The sequence below is a fragment of the Athene cunicularia genome, assembly GCF_003259725.1.
Source record: "Athene cunicularia isolate RWA chromosome 2 unlocalized genomic scaffold, athCun1 chr2_part1, whole genome shotgun sequence".
NCBI classification, from domain to species: Eukaryota; Metazoa; Chordata; class Aves; order Strigiformes; family Strigidae; genus Athene; species Athene cunicularia.
Window position 1 is genome coordinate 114326338 of NW_020799095.1, and position 14980 is coordinate 114341317.

At 40.8% G+C, this 14980-nt stretch overlaps 1 protein-coding gene across 4 annotated transcripts in view; it reads left to right on the forward strand.

Moving 5' to 3' along the window:
* Window positions 1–774: 774 nt before the first annotated feature.
* CHD7 (chromodomain helicase DNA binding protein 7) overlaps window positions 775–14980 on the forward strand; it is a 90600-nt gene continuing 76394 nt past the window's right edge. For 3 of the 4 annotated variants that reach the window (XM_026841356.1, XM_026841357.1, XM_026841355.1), the window contains exon 1: window positions 775–2632. In XM_026841356.1, coding sequence (XP_026697157.1) covers window positions 950–2632 — 1683 coding nt within the window. In that variant the 5' untranslated portion in view covers window positions 775–949. The remainder of the gene's footprint in view (window positions 2633–14980) is intronic. The other variant, XM_026841354.1, reaches the window with a different exon arrangement.

The window sequence follows — 14980 nt, forward strand, 5'->3', positions numbered from 1 at the left end:
GAATAATGAACGCCAATGATAGTGTTCCCTGTTATCATCATGAGAGAAATTAGGGTAGGGATTGAGAAATCTACCCTGTCATAGAATTAGGCTTTTGAATTGAATTTTCTTACACAAATTGAGAATATAGTTTTGCTTAAGTGGGAAGAAGCGTCACGTCTTTCAGTTTACGACTTCACTAAATTAAGATAAATTGTGTATTTTAAAAAAAATAAATTTTTCTTCCTAAATCTTGGAGTTTGGAATGTTTTTAGAGGGTCATCTCTGTGCATTTGAAAAATCTGTTCTCTGTATAACTGACTTTAGTCCATCATAGGACTTGGTGCTTCTGCTTGCTCATCTGATTACACAGCTCAAGGGAATAAGGTTAAGGACATGCTGCTGGTAACTAGAGCGTTTTCAGGGCTTTAGTTCGGCAGATGGGCTGCTTGGCTATATTCATACATCTGCCTACCTGCTGTGGCAGCTGCTGCTGCTGCATGTTGTGTTCTTTTGTTCTGTTCCACCCAAGAAAGGAGCACTAGGAAGTGTAGTGAATGGATTAATTTAAGGTTAAGGCTAGTGTTTTGCTTGCTTCCTAACTCTCTGTAATAATAAAGATTCTGATAAAGCTAATGAATCCTTTGTAAAGTGAAATAGATTTTTAAGATGTATTTCAGGGGCTGAAACTAGCTAGCATTGTCTAAAAAAGTCAAGTATGTATTCTTTATATTGCCTGACATTATTTACTTCAATATCTTCCTCTCTTTCTCCCCCTTCCCCCGCTTTTTCCAGGAGCAGTAACCAGACTTTGCCTGACACTGCGTGGTCCAAAAGAATTAAGGAAATATGGAATGACATGAAGGAGATTAGTTGAGGATTAAAGGCTTTGAGGACAAAACACCTCGCTGAGGTGAAGCACAGACTAGCATTCTAGTTGTAGCTCTGAGGAGCTGTGTGCTGGAAAAAGATGGCAGATCCAGGAATGATGAGTCTGTTTGGAGAAGATGGGAATATTTTCAGTGAAGGGTTGGAAGGTCTTGGAGAATGTGGATATCCTGAAAATACAGTAAATCCTATGGGGCAGCAAATGCCCATGGATCAAGGATTTCCCTCTTTACAGTCATCTCTTCATCATCCCCCTGCAAATCAAAATCAAGCCAAGTTGACCCATTTTGATCACTATAATCAGTACGAACAGCAGAAAATGCACCTGATGGATCAGCCGAACAGGATGATAAGCAATGCCCCTGGGAATGGTATAGCGTCTCCTCATTCACAGTATCACAACCCTCCAGTTCCTCAGGTTCCTCACAGCACTGGTGCTGGTGGTCAGATGGGAGTCTATCCCAGCATGCAGAACGAAAGACACGGGCAACCCTTCGTAGACAGTGGCTCCATGTGGGGACCACGGGCAGTTCAAGTGCCAGACCAGATAAGAGCACCATACCAGCAGCAACCGCAGCAGCAGCCGCAGCCGACACAGCCACCGCAGGCACCCTCCGGGCCCCCTGGGCAGGGCCATCCTCAGCACATGCAGCAGATGGGAAACTACATGGCTCGTGGTGATTTTTCAATGCAGCAGCACGGCCAGCCGCAGCAGCAGAGGATGAACCAGTTTTCTCAAGGCCAGGAAGGCCTCAATCAGGGAAACCCTTTCATTGCCACCTCAGGACCTGGCCACTTGTCTCATGTGCCCCAGCAGAATCCCAGTATGGCACCTTCTTTGCGACACTCAGTCCAGCAATTTCACCACCATCCCCCCACTGCTCTCCATGGAGAATCAGTAGCCCACAGTCCCAGATTCTCCCCTAATCCTCCCCAGCAGGGTGCTGTTAGGCCTCAAACACTTAATTTTAGTTCTCGGAGCCAGACGGTACCCTCACCTACTATAAACAACTCAGGGCAGTATTCTCGATATCCTTACAGTAACCTTAATCAGGGATTAGTTAATAATACAGGGATGAATCAGAATTTAGGCCTTACAAATAACACTCCAATGAATCAATCTGTACCAAGATACCCAAATGCTGTCGGATTTCCATCAAACAGTGGTCAAGGACTAATGCACCAGCAGCCCATCCACCCTAGTGGCTCACTTAACCAAATGAACACGCAAACTATGCACCCTTCACAGCCTCAGGGAACTTATGCCTCTCCACCTCCCATGTCACCTATGAAAGCAATGAGTAATCCAGCAGGTACACCTCCTCCACAGGTTAGACCTGGTAGTGCTGGAATACCAATGGAAGTTGGCAGTTATCCAAATATACCCCATCCTCAGCCGTCACACCAGCCCCCTGGTGCCATGGGAATTGGACAAAGGAATATGGGCCCCCGAAACATGCAACAGAATCGTCCGTTTATGGGTATGTCTTCAACACCACGGGAGATGGGTGGGCACATGAGACCAAATGGTTGTCCAGGTGTTGGCCTTGCCGATCCACAAGCAATACAGGAGCGACTAATATCTGGCCAGCAGCTTCCTAGTCAACAGCAGTCTTTTCAACAGCAAATGCCAACCTGTCCTCCCATGCAGCCTCATCCAGGGATACACCATCAATCTTCACCACCCCCACATCCTCATCATCAGCCCTGGGCACAGCTTCACCAGTCACCACAAAACACACCACAAAAAGTGCCTGTCCTTCAGGTAAGCTACTTCAAATGAGTAGAAAAATGTTTTAAATTACTATAAAGGCAATTCAGGATACGCAAGATCTGTGGTTTCAAAATAGTTGCTCCTGTTTGACCCCTGTTTGTTACTGATTATGTGGCTTTCTTGGTGCACAGAAGCTGAAGGTAAAATGAGGTTTAGGTAGCTTGCTAATGTCCTTACAGTAATTTTTACAGGATGACATTATGGATAGACTGAAACATGATACAGCAACAGGACAAGCTGAATACCTGCTTTTTTTTTTTTTTCTTTGAGGGGAAAATGGAAAGCATGTGTGAGAATTGTCATTTAAACTATTATTTTTTGTATTTGCAACTTGGAGAAAGAAGTGTGTGCTTGTTTTGGCCAAACTGAGGGTTTTCTTTAAATCCTAAGGGAATGTTTTGTGGTTTTAAGTTAAAGCTGAAATTTTTGCATATGAAAAAATTTCCGGGATGAACTTCTTCAGCACTAAGTAATGCAACTGATAAGTGATGGGGCAACAGTTTATGCAAGGAGAAGACAGCAGATGTGAGTCATAGTCTGAAATCAAATCTTCTGAGGCTTAAATGAAATCTCGAATAGGATAGAAGTTTTATTTTACTGAGTCTCTGATCTGCCAGGTTTCAATGAAAATGTATTGCTTCCACATCATTTTTCAATTAAAAGCTAAAAATGGTAAAACATCTTGATCCTCTGTAGCTTAGCAGGTTTGACTACATGCTAGTATGTTAAGCTTCAGCTGAAAAAGTGCCTTTTGGGATCTTCTCATTTGCCATTGCCTGCCTCTGGCCCTATCAGTCATCATTCAGGAGATTTTGGTACTGAATGAATAGGTGGTCAAGATATCAGAGGCTTAATTATTTTGTTTTTTTTTTTTAAACCAGTCCATAATTAATACCACGTAACTGCCCATAAATACTTCGAGACAATTGTTGGAATGCAGTCATAATGATACGATGCTACAATAAGCTTAATAAATCATAAAAACAGCTGTCCTAGCCAGTGTCCCAGGCCTGTGTGGAACGCAGCTGCTCAGCAGTCCCCTCCACTTCTGCCTGCCGGCTGCTTCTGTTAGCCGCTCCGCACAGCGTGAGGTGGGTCTGGGAATCAGATGTATGCGCTGCAGAGAGGCAGCTGACAAGGAGTGGTAGATGGAGCAGTTCAGCAGCTGGGAGAGGCTTCCACATTCTCTGTGGAGGAGAGGAGGGGGGAAGCGCTGGAGGTGCTGTAGGGTGGGGAAGTTCTGGGTGGGAGATCAGGGACTAAGCTGCACAAGGAGAAAGGACGCTGTCTGTCTGGGAGGGAGGAGGAAGCTCTCCTCTTGAAGGGTCAAAAAATATCTTCAGAATCACCTTTCTCTCCTCTGCCCCCCTCAAAATTGGCATGAAATTTTTATACCTGTGTTGGCCCTTCCTCTTCCCCTGCCTCCATGCACAGGTTTTGTTTGGAGAACCTGAATTACCGTTCTCACATGCACATGGAGTTGTGTGTTCCTCCTTGAGAGAGCAACTCTTGACAGTATCTCTTGTGTTATCAACTGTGTGGGTAAGCAGGATGAAAAAGGAAAGAACTCAAAGACTATGAAAAAACGCAAGGGAATGAGCAGGTATTTGGAAAGGAGGGTAATGACAGCATAGATAAATCAATACAGAAGGACTGGGGATCAGAAAAAGTAGTACGGGATATGTTTTTTAGCCTGAAGATGAGAGATGACACATCTAGCAGAAAAAACTTGAAAGAAAATTGTAGAAGTGGGTAAACTAAGACTTCTAAGACAGTAAAGGAACAAAATCCAGTGGCATTGGGATCTTGTACAACTAGTGATGGAGGGAGTGTGAGAAGGGAATACTTGAGATTGACTGTGCCCTAAAGCTGTGGTGTTCTTCACCAGCATTAATTTCTTGTTTTCATCTGACCATCCAGTAACCTTTTTTTTGGCAGCAAGAGGTGGTTTGGGAGGAGAAGGTTTACTTGTAGAATGAACAGACTTATTAAATATTCTTGGTACTTTAATCAGGGAAGAGGTGAAACGCAGACAGTTCAACCCTTAAACAAGCTATGCAACCTACTACAAAGTTCTGAACTGCAGATGAATAGCTTGAACAAAGGTAAGTGCCGAAACTGAACAATTAGAGGAAAACCACATGATAACTCAAGTTACTTGATTAGAATCAGTAATTCAAACAGCTGTAGCTAGCCAGGTAGTTTCTCTATTACCCTACTTCTGTTAAGTTTTTATTTGGTAAAAGTTACTGTTAACAAACCTTCCCATTAAGTAATTAGTTTGAGACCTGACTGTAGTAATGAAACTCTTGACAGGCAGGCATTTCCCCCTTGAAAACTGTTTGGATGAAATAAATATTGTGCAAGTCAATGAAAACTCAGCTCTTCCCCACCCCCTGGGGAAAAATGCAGATGTGTGAAACCCCTGCTTTCAAGACTGAATATGGAATTTGCAGCTCTCCTGTCTGTGTCACGGTTTTCCCTTCATGTCAGTTGGCAGAAAACTGTGCACTGAAGAACAGTTATTTAAATGACTGGTTTGTTTTTATTTGTATAAAATGAATCAACAAAATGGATATAGTCAGTGAAATGGAAATCACTATGTACTTTTAAATCAACAGAAGCCATCTTAGTAATTATTTTTCAGTGATTTGAAGCTAGCCTTATCATGGAAAGACTGTAATAGTTGTGGTTAACCAAATTACTGTTTTGTTTTTAGATATGTTGGAAGGAAAGTGAAGTTCTTTTGCTTTTAACTTGAAAGAAATTGCCGTGTTGATTCTAGGGCTTGTTATTTCTTTTTTGTGTGCAAAACTGCAAATTATTTTGGCTTGGAGATAGAGCTGGTGATTGACAATTCAGCTGGTTTAGATTAATAGCTGAAAACTAGACATGATTATTAGGACCTTGTTCACAGTGAGTTGCTGGATTCAGTGGAGTTTGATAGATTCATAAGAACCACCATAGTGTTGGGATATTCAGTCAGTGTGCTTAGTTTTTCAAGCCCTCTTTTTGAAACATTCTTCATCAAAGGCCTTTGGAAGAGCTCAGTGGCCACAGGGTGGGAAGGCAGGTTGTTCTGTGGCAGGGTAATCGGCCAAGGTGCAAAGCAGAGGGTAGGAATAGCTTGCTTGTTTTCACAGTGGAGGCATCTGTGTTGAGCTTGCAAGCTTGTGCTCTCCAAAACGCTCATAAGTGATCTGGAAAAGAGCGAAAAGTCAAGAGTTTCCTGCTGCTGTTAACATACTCACAGCTGAGTGCCAAAGTGCAGACATGGTGGAGAGCCTAACAGTCATGAAACTAAATAATTAGAAGTGCAACAGGAATGTCAGTCACTTGGGTTGTAAGCTATGTGAGTTAAGGCATGGCCAGGGGAGCTTTAGATTGATATAAGAAGTTTCTTCACTGAAAGGATTATTGAGCACTGGAACAGGGAGCCCAGGGAAGTGGTTGTGACACCATTCCTGGAGGTATTTAAAAAACATATAGATGTGGCACTTAGGGACATGGTTTAGTGATGGACTTGAGAATATTAGGCTAATGGTTAGACTCAATGATCTTAAGGGTTGTTTCCAACCTAAATGATGCTGTGATTCTGTGGTGCCTGGGCAGTGAAGTGGCAGGCAAAAAACCTCTCCTTAGGGACAGGGTCTTGGTGTCAGATGGCTACCTGAAAATGTGCTATGACAGTCAAAGAAATAAACCAGAAGGAATTGTTAAGGAAGTAGTAGAGAGCAAAACATAGCTTGCTGCTATGTTGCTGCATGTATGTGTAGTGTGTGGGTGTGGCAAGTGCTGTGCAGCTCAGGGTCCCTTCCTTAGGCTTCAAAATACAGTAGTGCTTGAAAAAGCACAGAGGGGGGGGACGTGAGAGGAAGAGGAGAGAGATGGTGAAAACCTCTAAAATTGTAAGTGAATTGGGTGCATGAAGAAGGTGGATGTGAAACAAGGGTTGTTAGTCACCTACTTTTGTCTCCTTGAATTCTTTTAAGGTACTCAGCAAATTATCAGGTGGTGAGCTCAGAACTGTACATTAAGATGCTGATCTCTGAGATGTTGTGCAGAAAAATGCATCATTTGATAAACATGAAGGCACCACATCTGTCTCAGCAGATCTGTGCCATAAGTAAGTGGCTGAAAGTTTGTCACTGGGGTGCATCTACTGTGTGTCTGTCTGGTTCTTGTACTTTTCCCACAGACTTTATCAGAGAGGGGATATCAGGTTAGACAGGCCTCTGGGGGTCTAATACTATGCAGTTGCTCATACATATTGTTATTTTCAGATTATTTTATTAGTGGTGGAGCAAGTGTAGGAGTTTTCTCTGCCAAGAATTGGCTATCCTGGGTGTGTTGTCATAAAGAACTTCTTATTGACCCACAGCTACTATGTGGGCTGGAGTTTTGAGTCCTGTTTATTAATCACATTCCACAAATGTGATCTACATTATTTATGGTCAAACGTAGGAATACATAAATGACAAACAGCTATGATATAGTCTCCATGCTCGACTAATGGTAGAGCTCAGTGGTGGGCACCAACAATGTTGAAGGATGCTGGGTTGCGGTGTCCAGCTTCTTGTGGAGAAGGAATTCATTTTGTGTGTGTTACTGGTTCACTGCCAGGTTTACTCTACTGGCCTTACTATCTGTGGCATGTGACTTTGCTTTAAATCATAACTCATAGCTGTGTTTGGTATGAACACATTCTTTTGAAATTTCCTTCCCTCCCTTGCAGGGGAAGAGGCAGAGAATGTCCTGCTGAGTCACCAGCTGGGTCGCCCCTGTCACAGACCCCTCCTGCATTTTCAAACCTCGTGTTGCTGCCTCAGTTTAATTTATACTTGGATATACTGTAATGGAGGGGGATATTAATGAAAACTACTATCAGCTGGAGTGGTTTGCTGTATTCTAACCTGGCAGAGAGTGCAGGTTAAGTCAGTTACTGCTGGCGCACTAAAATGAATTTGAGTTTCTCCTGGGTATTTTTTTTTTTAATGACTAAGAGTAGTAAGAGACTGACTCCTTAATCTGCTTACTGTCTTTGCATAACCAGTGATCTTTCAATGCATGTCCTATAATTTTATTTAGTAAGAAATTGTATCATTTCAGATGGTTAGGATTTTTCCCATAAATTAATATTCATAAGCAATGTCCCACATCTCCAGAGAGAACTGTTAGCTTTTTCATTCCTTGAGTGTTAAGCTTTTTGACTATTTTCCTGTTAATAAGTAGGACATTTTTTTTTTTTTTTTTTTTTTTTTTAACTTGTAAACACTATTGGGTACTATTTGTTTTGATGCAGAGGCTATTTCATGTGACTGCTGGCTGGTCTTTTGAGGTACTGTATGTGCTGCACATTCGGCAAAATCTTATGGCTGCCCGTGGAAATTCTAGTTTCCCTTTTCAAATGTTCATAGACCAGCAAACTAGTGTATGTTGGCAAGATTTCTGAAGGTGCCAGACTAAATGGAATTTAAAAAACACTAATACTGAACCTTGGTTGATTACAATTATGTATTATTTTTATATATAGATTAAATATATGTGTGTGTATTTATGTAAAATATATGTAAAAACCCAGACCATATCAGAAGTTGTGGAGAATGATGAAGGGAAAACTGAGACGAAAATCCATAGTATTAATCTAAAAATAAAACCCGATAATTTTTCTTAAAAGCTTACAGGCTTCTGCTGTATTTTGTTGAGGGTCATAAGAACTCCTGTATTTGGGCAATGTGTGCAACATAAATAACTATAATTTTCCAAATAAAGGAAAAGTAGACCATTAAAGCCACCTTTGCTTGTAAGTATTGAAGTTATTTTACCTCTGTGGAGAAGAATAATCTGTTACACTGACAACTTCATCCATCTGTGAGATAGTTCACATGCAGGCCTCTCAAAGGATATAATAATTAATATGAAATACTTTGTCCAACAAAAGTTCATGTTCTAAAACTCCTTGAAAATATTCCAGTCTAGTTAATATTAACATAACTAAAGGCTTATTTCTTCCTCACCCTTGCGAAGGCTATATGTACTTCTGTAAATACGGGGTTGCAGTGATTCTGTAGTGAATAGGGCTTTGGGCTAAAGACTTGCGGTTTTGAGGTGGTTTTGCTATGGATTTTTTAATCTTTTTTTACTGTTGAGGAGGTATAAGCAACTTCAAGAATACTTCTTCCCTCGGGTGCCATGATTTGACTGTGATGAAAATGATTTGTGCCATTAAATTATCTGCTCTGGAGTTTTGGGTAAAGCTGGTTTGCAGCATTAGCATAAAAACACAAGTCTGTCTCAGCATGCTGATTTTGTAGGCTTAAGAGTTACCAGACTTGTTTTTCAGTGTGAATATGTTGAAAGGTTCTATTATATGTTGGTGACCTGTATGTGTTTTTTCTTGAAATCACTGGCATTATCTGAGGAGTCACCTAATTCGTTTAAATTTAAGCTCCTACTCAGTACTTAACTACAGTATTCTTACCTGCAGATGGTCACTTCAGTGGGATTTGGCAATCATCTTATTTTCCTGTGGCTGAACACACTCTTCTATTTTACATTTATTTGAACAAATTGAAATCTGTTGTTTCAGAGAGTGGTTTTTTTCCATGACTGAAGGCTGATAGTTTAATACAAACCCTCATGTCTCTTATCATCATCACCCTACATACCTTACGAGGATGTCAAATTAAAGGAGAAATGCTTGATATTTGTTTTACATTTAGTTTTTATGTCATTAAATACAGTTGAGTGGCATTCTTAACAAGGAACAAGTTGCAGGCGAAGTAATAATTTCTTGCTTATTTATTACAGATCCTCCTCCTGGTCTTCCATCCTGCTCTTTCACATGGAATTTGAGGCATCTATTTGTTTAAAACTAATCTGGTTTTGCTTGTATCTTGAATGCAAGAGTCATAGACTTGCATAAGTATCCTCTTTTTTTTTGTCTGGGGATAGTAAATGCCTCGGTTCCCACTGTGATGGGACACCATCACTTTGAATTTCAATTTTTAGCTTTTATCTGTGGAGATTTTCTCCCTCAGTTCAGTAGTGAGCCAGTGCTTTTCACTTTGCAGTTTTGAGATTTGAGTTATAATGAAAGAACTGATGACCAAACAATTGCGAAACTCAAAATAATGGAATGGTATATTCAAAAGGGACGGTCTCACCTGAACAATGTATCAAAATGGATGTACTACGCCTCCTGTTCTTTTCTTTGTTATCTTTGAGAGGATTTCTTTCTAGGTGTCAATGTTCTTTTGCTTGTATGGATATATACATATATTATACAGGTGGTGATGTGGTCTGGATTTTTGGGAATGAATTGCTTGTTTTTTCTTCAGAGATGTCATCTATTTTTTGTAAACAGAGTATAAAGTTTGCTAGCTAAGGAGTGAGGTTAACACCCTTGAATCTTTCACAGTGATAAAAGCATCTGTTTGTACAGATCTTTCTTTTGAAATATTACCAAGTTTGCAGGTGTGGTTTAAAGATGGTGAAGCTGCTACTTGGGAACTGGTAGGAGTAGAGTAGGAAGCGTGGGCAGGAAGAGGTGATCAGGGAGGGGTCAACAAATGGCTGAGCTGATGGAGCAGTGTTGAGCAGTAAAAACAGAGAGGAAATTGCCAACATGTGTGTTAAAATAGGGACAGAGAAGTTTAGAGAGTCACCCCACCTTTCCTTTGCCAGCTGCTTGAGTCACCTGCCCCTTGAGGCCTTGCCAGAGGTAGCTGTTTGATACAGTGGTGCCTGTAAGTGCTCTGCATGCTGCTTCAGGGTGCACCTTTGTGTCATTGTGCTGTGGGTGGGCAGTTCACTGACAGCTTCCTGGCATAGTTGAGTAAACTCAATAACTCTCAATATCTAATCATTAAGAAATAATGTGTACAAATAAAGGTGACTGAGGTCTGGGATACAGAACTGTCGGTCCTTCCTTGCATCACGGCACACCTGGCCTTTTGGTGAGCTGGCTTATTGGGCCAGCTTGCTTCTAGCCAGGCTAAATTTCCAGCATCTCTTCACTGTGTGACCACAAGGTCACCCAAGGTGGTGGCATGGGAGTGGGAAAGCTTGGTGAGAGAAAATGGGGACTGTCTCTTCCTCTGGCAGTGAGCTTTCAGGCCTTTTAGTACCCTTACACAGGTGAAGTTTCTGTAGCACTTGCCCTCTGTAGCCAGCCCTTGAGTCCTTCCTCAAATTTTGATAAATGAAAACTTCTGTTAGAAGTCAAACCTTTGTCTTGTTATATCAAATTAGGTTATACCAAACAGGTCACATTCCAACTCCCATATTTTTTTTAACTCTAATCTTCTGTTCCTTTTTTCACACCAATACATATAACTGATTTGATTTCAGAGATGTGTTACTTTTTTAGAAAAGAAGGACTTTTTTTCTCTTCCAACTGAAGTAGTTACAGCTATTTTATTATTGAAGAGATGAAAGAACATCCCTGTTCTAGCAAAGAGAGCTTGGCACAGTTTTGTTAGATGTGTGTCATGTGCACTGGAATGAGGGAAGATGCTTCCAATATCTGTCGATGAATTGTTTTCCTTGAGCACTGAATGGGATTTCTTTCTCCAACACAGAGAGTCTTTAAAAAGCATGAAAAGTTAGAAATAAAAAATAAATTTCTTAGTCTTCTTTATGAGGAAACAGAACTGAGACATAGGGTGGCTTAGTGATCTGAGTGTGGGTTTGATTATAAACTCTGGAATGAGCATTCTTTCTAATTTTGCCGACCTTGATATATTACCTATTATATTAGAATTTTCTCAGCTAGTGGGCAAGGTTGGTAATAGTGTTGCCCCTGTTTATGAAGAGGAACATATAGATGGTGAGCATAAAGATTGTTATTTATTTAAAATCCAAGTTGGTAAAACTCCCAATTCCAATTGTTACTCCAATTCTTATCTGTTATGCTAAAACATGCCATTTCCCTGCTCTCCTTGTCACTCCTTGCAGTATTGCTTTTGCTTAAGAGTGAAGCTTAAGAAGACAAAGATGTCTTAACAGTTCAGAGCGTCCCACTTCTTGTGTAGGAATTTGGTAATTGTAGAGGTTAACCTGAGAGCACAAGATGTGGAAGAAAACAGGTGGATCTCTTTCTGATCTTCCACTGTTGGGTTGGGAGGAATCTTTGTTCCTTGTTTCTGTTGTTCCATCACCTGTTCATTCCTGAATCAGTACTGAGCAACTCTTCCCTGTACTCCTCAGCAGTTTTATTGTGTTAGCCAAGCTTAGGAGACAGCAGCTCATGTAGTATTACACTGAACAAGCACAAAAATTAAGAACTTCTGGGAGTGGGTTCATATTGCATGGGTTGCTGCTGTAGAAATTAAATGCCATGAATTCTTAACTTCTGGAGCTTGGCGGGTTTCCATGGATTATTATTAAAGTTTTCATTTTGGAAAATTGCAAGTATTTGTTTTCAGGAGTGCAACACTTACTCTTCAGTACACAGCACCAAATCTATCTTTGCTATATTGACATAACACGTTGTAGGAAGTGCCAAACACTTAAGTTTCATCTTTTACTTTTTTATATTTTGTGAAATACAAACTCTTGTTATTTTAATCAGAGAGGAAATTTTCATATGTAATGCAAGAGTTTCTGAAAGGAATGTATACCCACATACAGTAGACTTCTTTTTCAGAACAGACTGAGTGATTTAATCAGTTGAATCAGAAAATCATTAGTCAATTTTAATTGTGCTAATTGTGTTTTATTCTGGCTCTTAACTCCTGCAACCAAAAGAACTTAATGGCCACAGCAACTGAGAAGTTAATACTTATATAAATTTTCGGATTTAGTGTTCCTGTAAGAAGAGAGAGGACTCATAACAAGCTTCATAACAAACTTCCTAATATGTAGTAGTCAATATGAACTCTGTTTTTTCCACTCTCCTTTTACATCTCCTTTCTCTCCAGATGGCCCTCCATCCACTTGTATTCTGGTACTTCGTATCTTTTTTGGCCCTGAAAGACTCTGATAACAGTGATAATACTGTAATTTTCCTTACATGTGAGCACTGAAAGATAGGAAGTGCTTTATTTTATTTTTGGAAGAAATCTTTCTGTACCAGCCAATTGTTACTAAATATAGTGGGAGACTTTGAATTTAAAGTGACACCGTAAAAAGTTGACGTCACAGTTTACTTGTACAACTGTATATGAAATATATAGTTGTTATTATTGGGCTTTATAGTTGGCTATACTTATCTCAGTTTGTTAATGCGCTATTGCACGTTTATTTTGGCAAGCATTGTCAGCTGTGGACGTAGGGATGAATGCCTACAAAAAACTGGAAGACTAAGTCTATCTCTTTCCTAGCCTTCTTTGAAGTATTTCGGGAAAAGAACCAGGTAATTGTGTAACTGTCATTAGTCTGGGATTCAGGGAGTTTTTGCTGCCTGACACAGGTTGCTTGTTTCATGTTTGTATTGCCAGTGGTGTTGTCGGGTGTGCTTGAGAGGTGCTGTGCTTCAGCGGTGAGCAGGGGAAGGCAGAGCAGTTCGAGCAGTTCCCTGCTGCGTTGTACAGCAACACCAAAAAATGTAACTCAAACTGTTACTGGCAGTGAGGGATAAGTTATAAAGGGTTGCTTTAGACACAGCTCTCTGATTATAATACTACAATATGAAACAGAATTTAGACCTGATATTGCTGTAGACATGTCTGATTTGAGACTTGTGTATAGGGATTTTTACATTTTACTATAGGTTGTATATAGAATGGCTGGAGTGAGGCTACGAAAGATATCTGCACTAAAGATAAGGTGTTTAATGTTTCGTAGAACAATGTTGATCAAACTGGTTGGAGAACTAAAGTATGATTCAGACATTATAATTAAGAATTTTCTAAATCGGTGCTGCTGAGGTGTTTGTCCACAGAAAAGGAAGTGTAGGGGGTTTGCTTGGGACATCTTTTTCTTTTTCCCCGCCCCTTCAGTTCTAATGACACTTCCTGATTTAATTGTTAGTTTAGTTCAGTTATTGGAGGAGCTGGGAAAAGGCCTACTTGTGACATGCCATAGATAACATATTCAAAGGCTTTTTTTAATTTGTTACTGTGACTAAAGAACTAGAGCTTGAGAAGTATCTTGGGATTTTTAACAAGTCTGTAATTTCAAGCCCACCTTGTCATGCTGAGGTTAATAAAATACTGTAGTGGAAAGTCCATTTGGAGAACTGTCGTTTTCCCACCCCAAGAGAAAAATAGAGCTGATTACTGATGATCTCTTTTGGTTTTGTATCTTACATGGATGCACTGAGATTTCTTTGAGTTGGTGGTTTCAACTTGTGGTCTGTAAACCTCAGAAGTTCCTGCTTTTAAGTGGTCTGGGAAAGATGATGAAGGAGAGCAGGTTTACATGCTAAGCAACAATATCCATATGGGAAGTTTAAGAGAATTACATGTCCACTATGAGAGGCTTACAGATTAAAAAATTTTAAAATGAAAGAATTTTTGACAAGAGAGAGTTCTGTGTTGTAACATGGGTCTCACTTCAGATGGCACCTGCTCAGGCTGGTCTCTGAAATGACAGCAGTTACACTTCAGTGTGGAGCAAAGTGTAGGGGATCCCCTGTCTCAGCAAAGTAAGTGCATTGGGACTGGTACTGTTTAATATCTTCATTGACATGTCTGTGGGAACGTGGAAATAGAGTGTACCCTCAGCAAATTGGCAGACAACACCAATCTGAGTGGTGTGGACATTTCTGAGGGACAAGATGCCATCCAGAGGAACCTGGACAAACTCAAGAGGGGCTCCATGAAAACCTCCTGAGGCTCAACAAAGTGAAATGCAAGGTCCTGCACCTTCGTGTCAATACAGGCTGGAGGGTGAAGGGATTGAGAGCAGCCCTGTGGAGGAGAACTTGGGGTGGGTGAAAAGCTGGTCATGATCCAGAAGTGTGCACTTGCAGCCCAGAAGGCCAACCATATCCTGGGCTGCATCAAGAGAAGCATGGCCAGCAGATCGAGGGAGGGGATTCTCCTCCTCTGCTCCGCTCTGTTGAGACCCTCACTGCAGTACTGCATTCAGCTCTGGGGCCCCCAGCACAAGACAGACATGGACCTGTTGGAGCAAGTCCAGAGGAGGCCACAAAAATGATCAGAGGGATGGAACATCTCTCCTCTGAGGAAATGAGAGAGTTGGATTTGTTCAGCCTGGAGAAGGCTACGGGGTGACCTTACAGCAGCCTTCCAGTACTTAAAGGGGGCTTATAAAGAAAAATGGGGACAAACTTTTTAGCAGGACCTGTTGTGATAGGACAGGTGGTAAAGGTTTTAAACTAAAAGAGGGTATATTCAGGCTAGATATAAGGAAGAAATGTTTTATGATGAG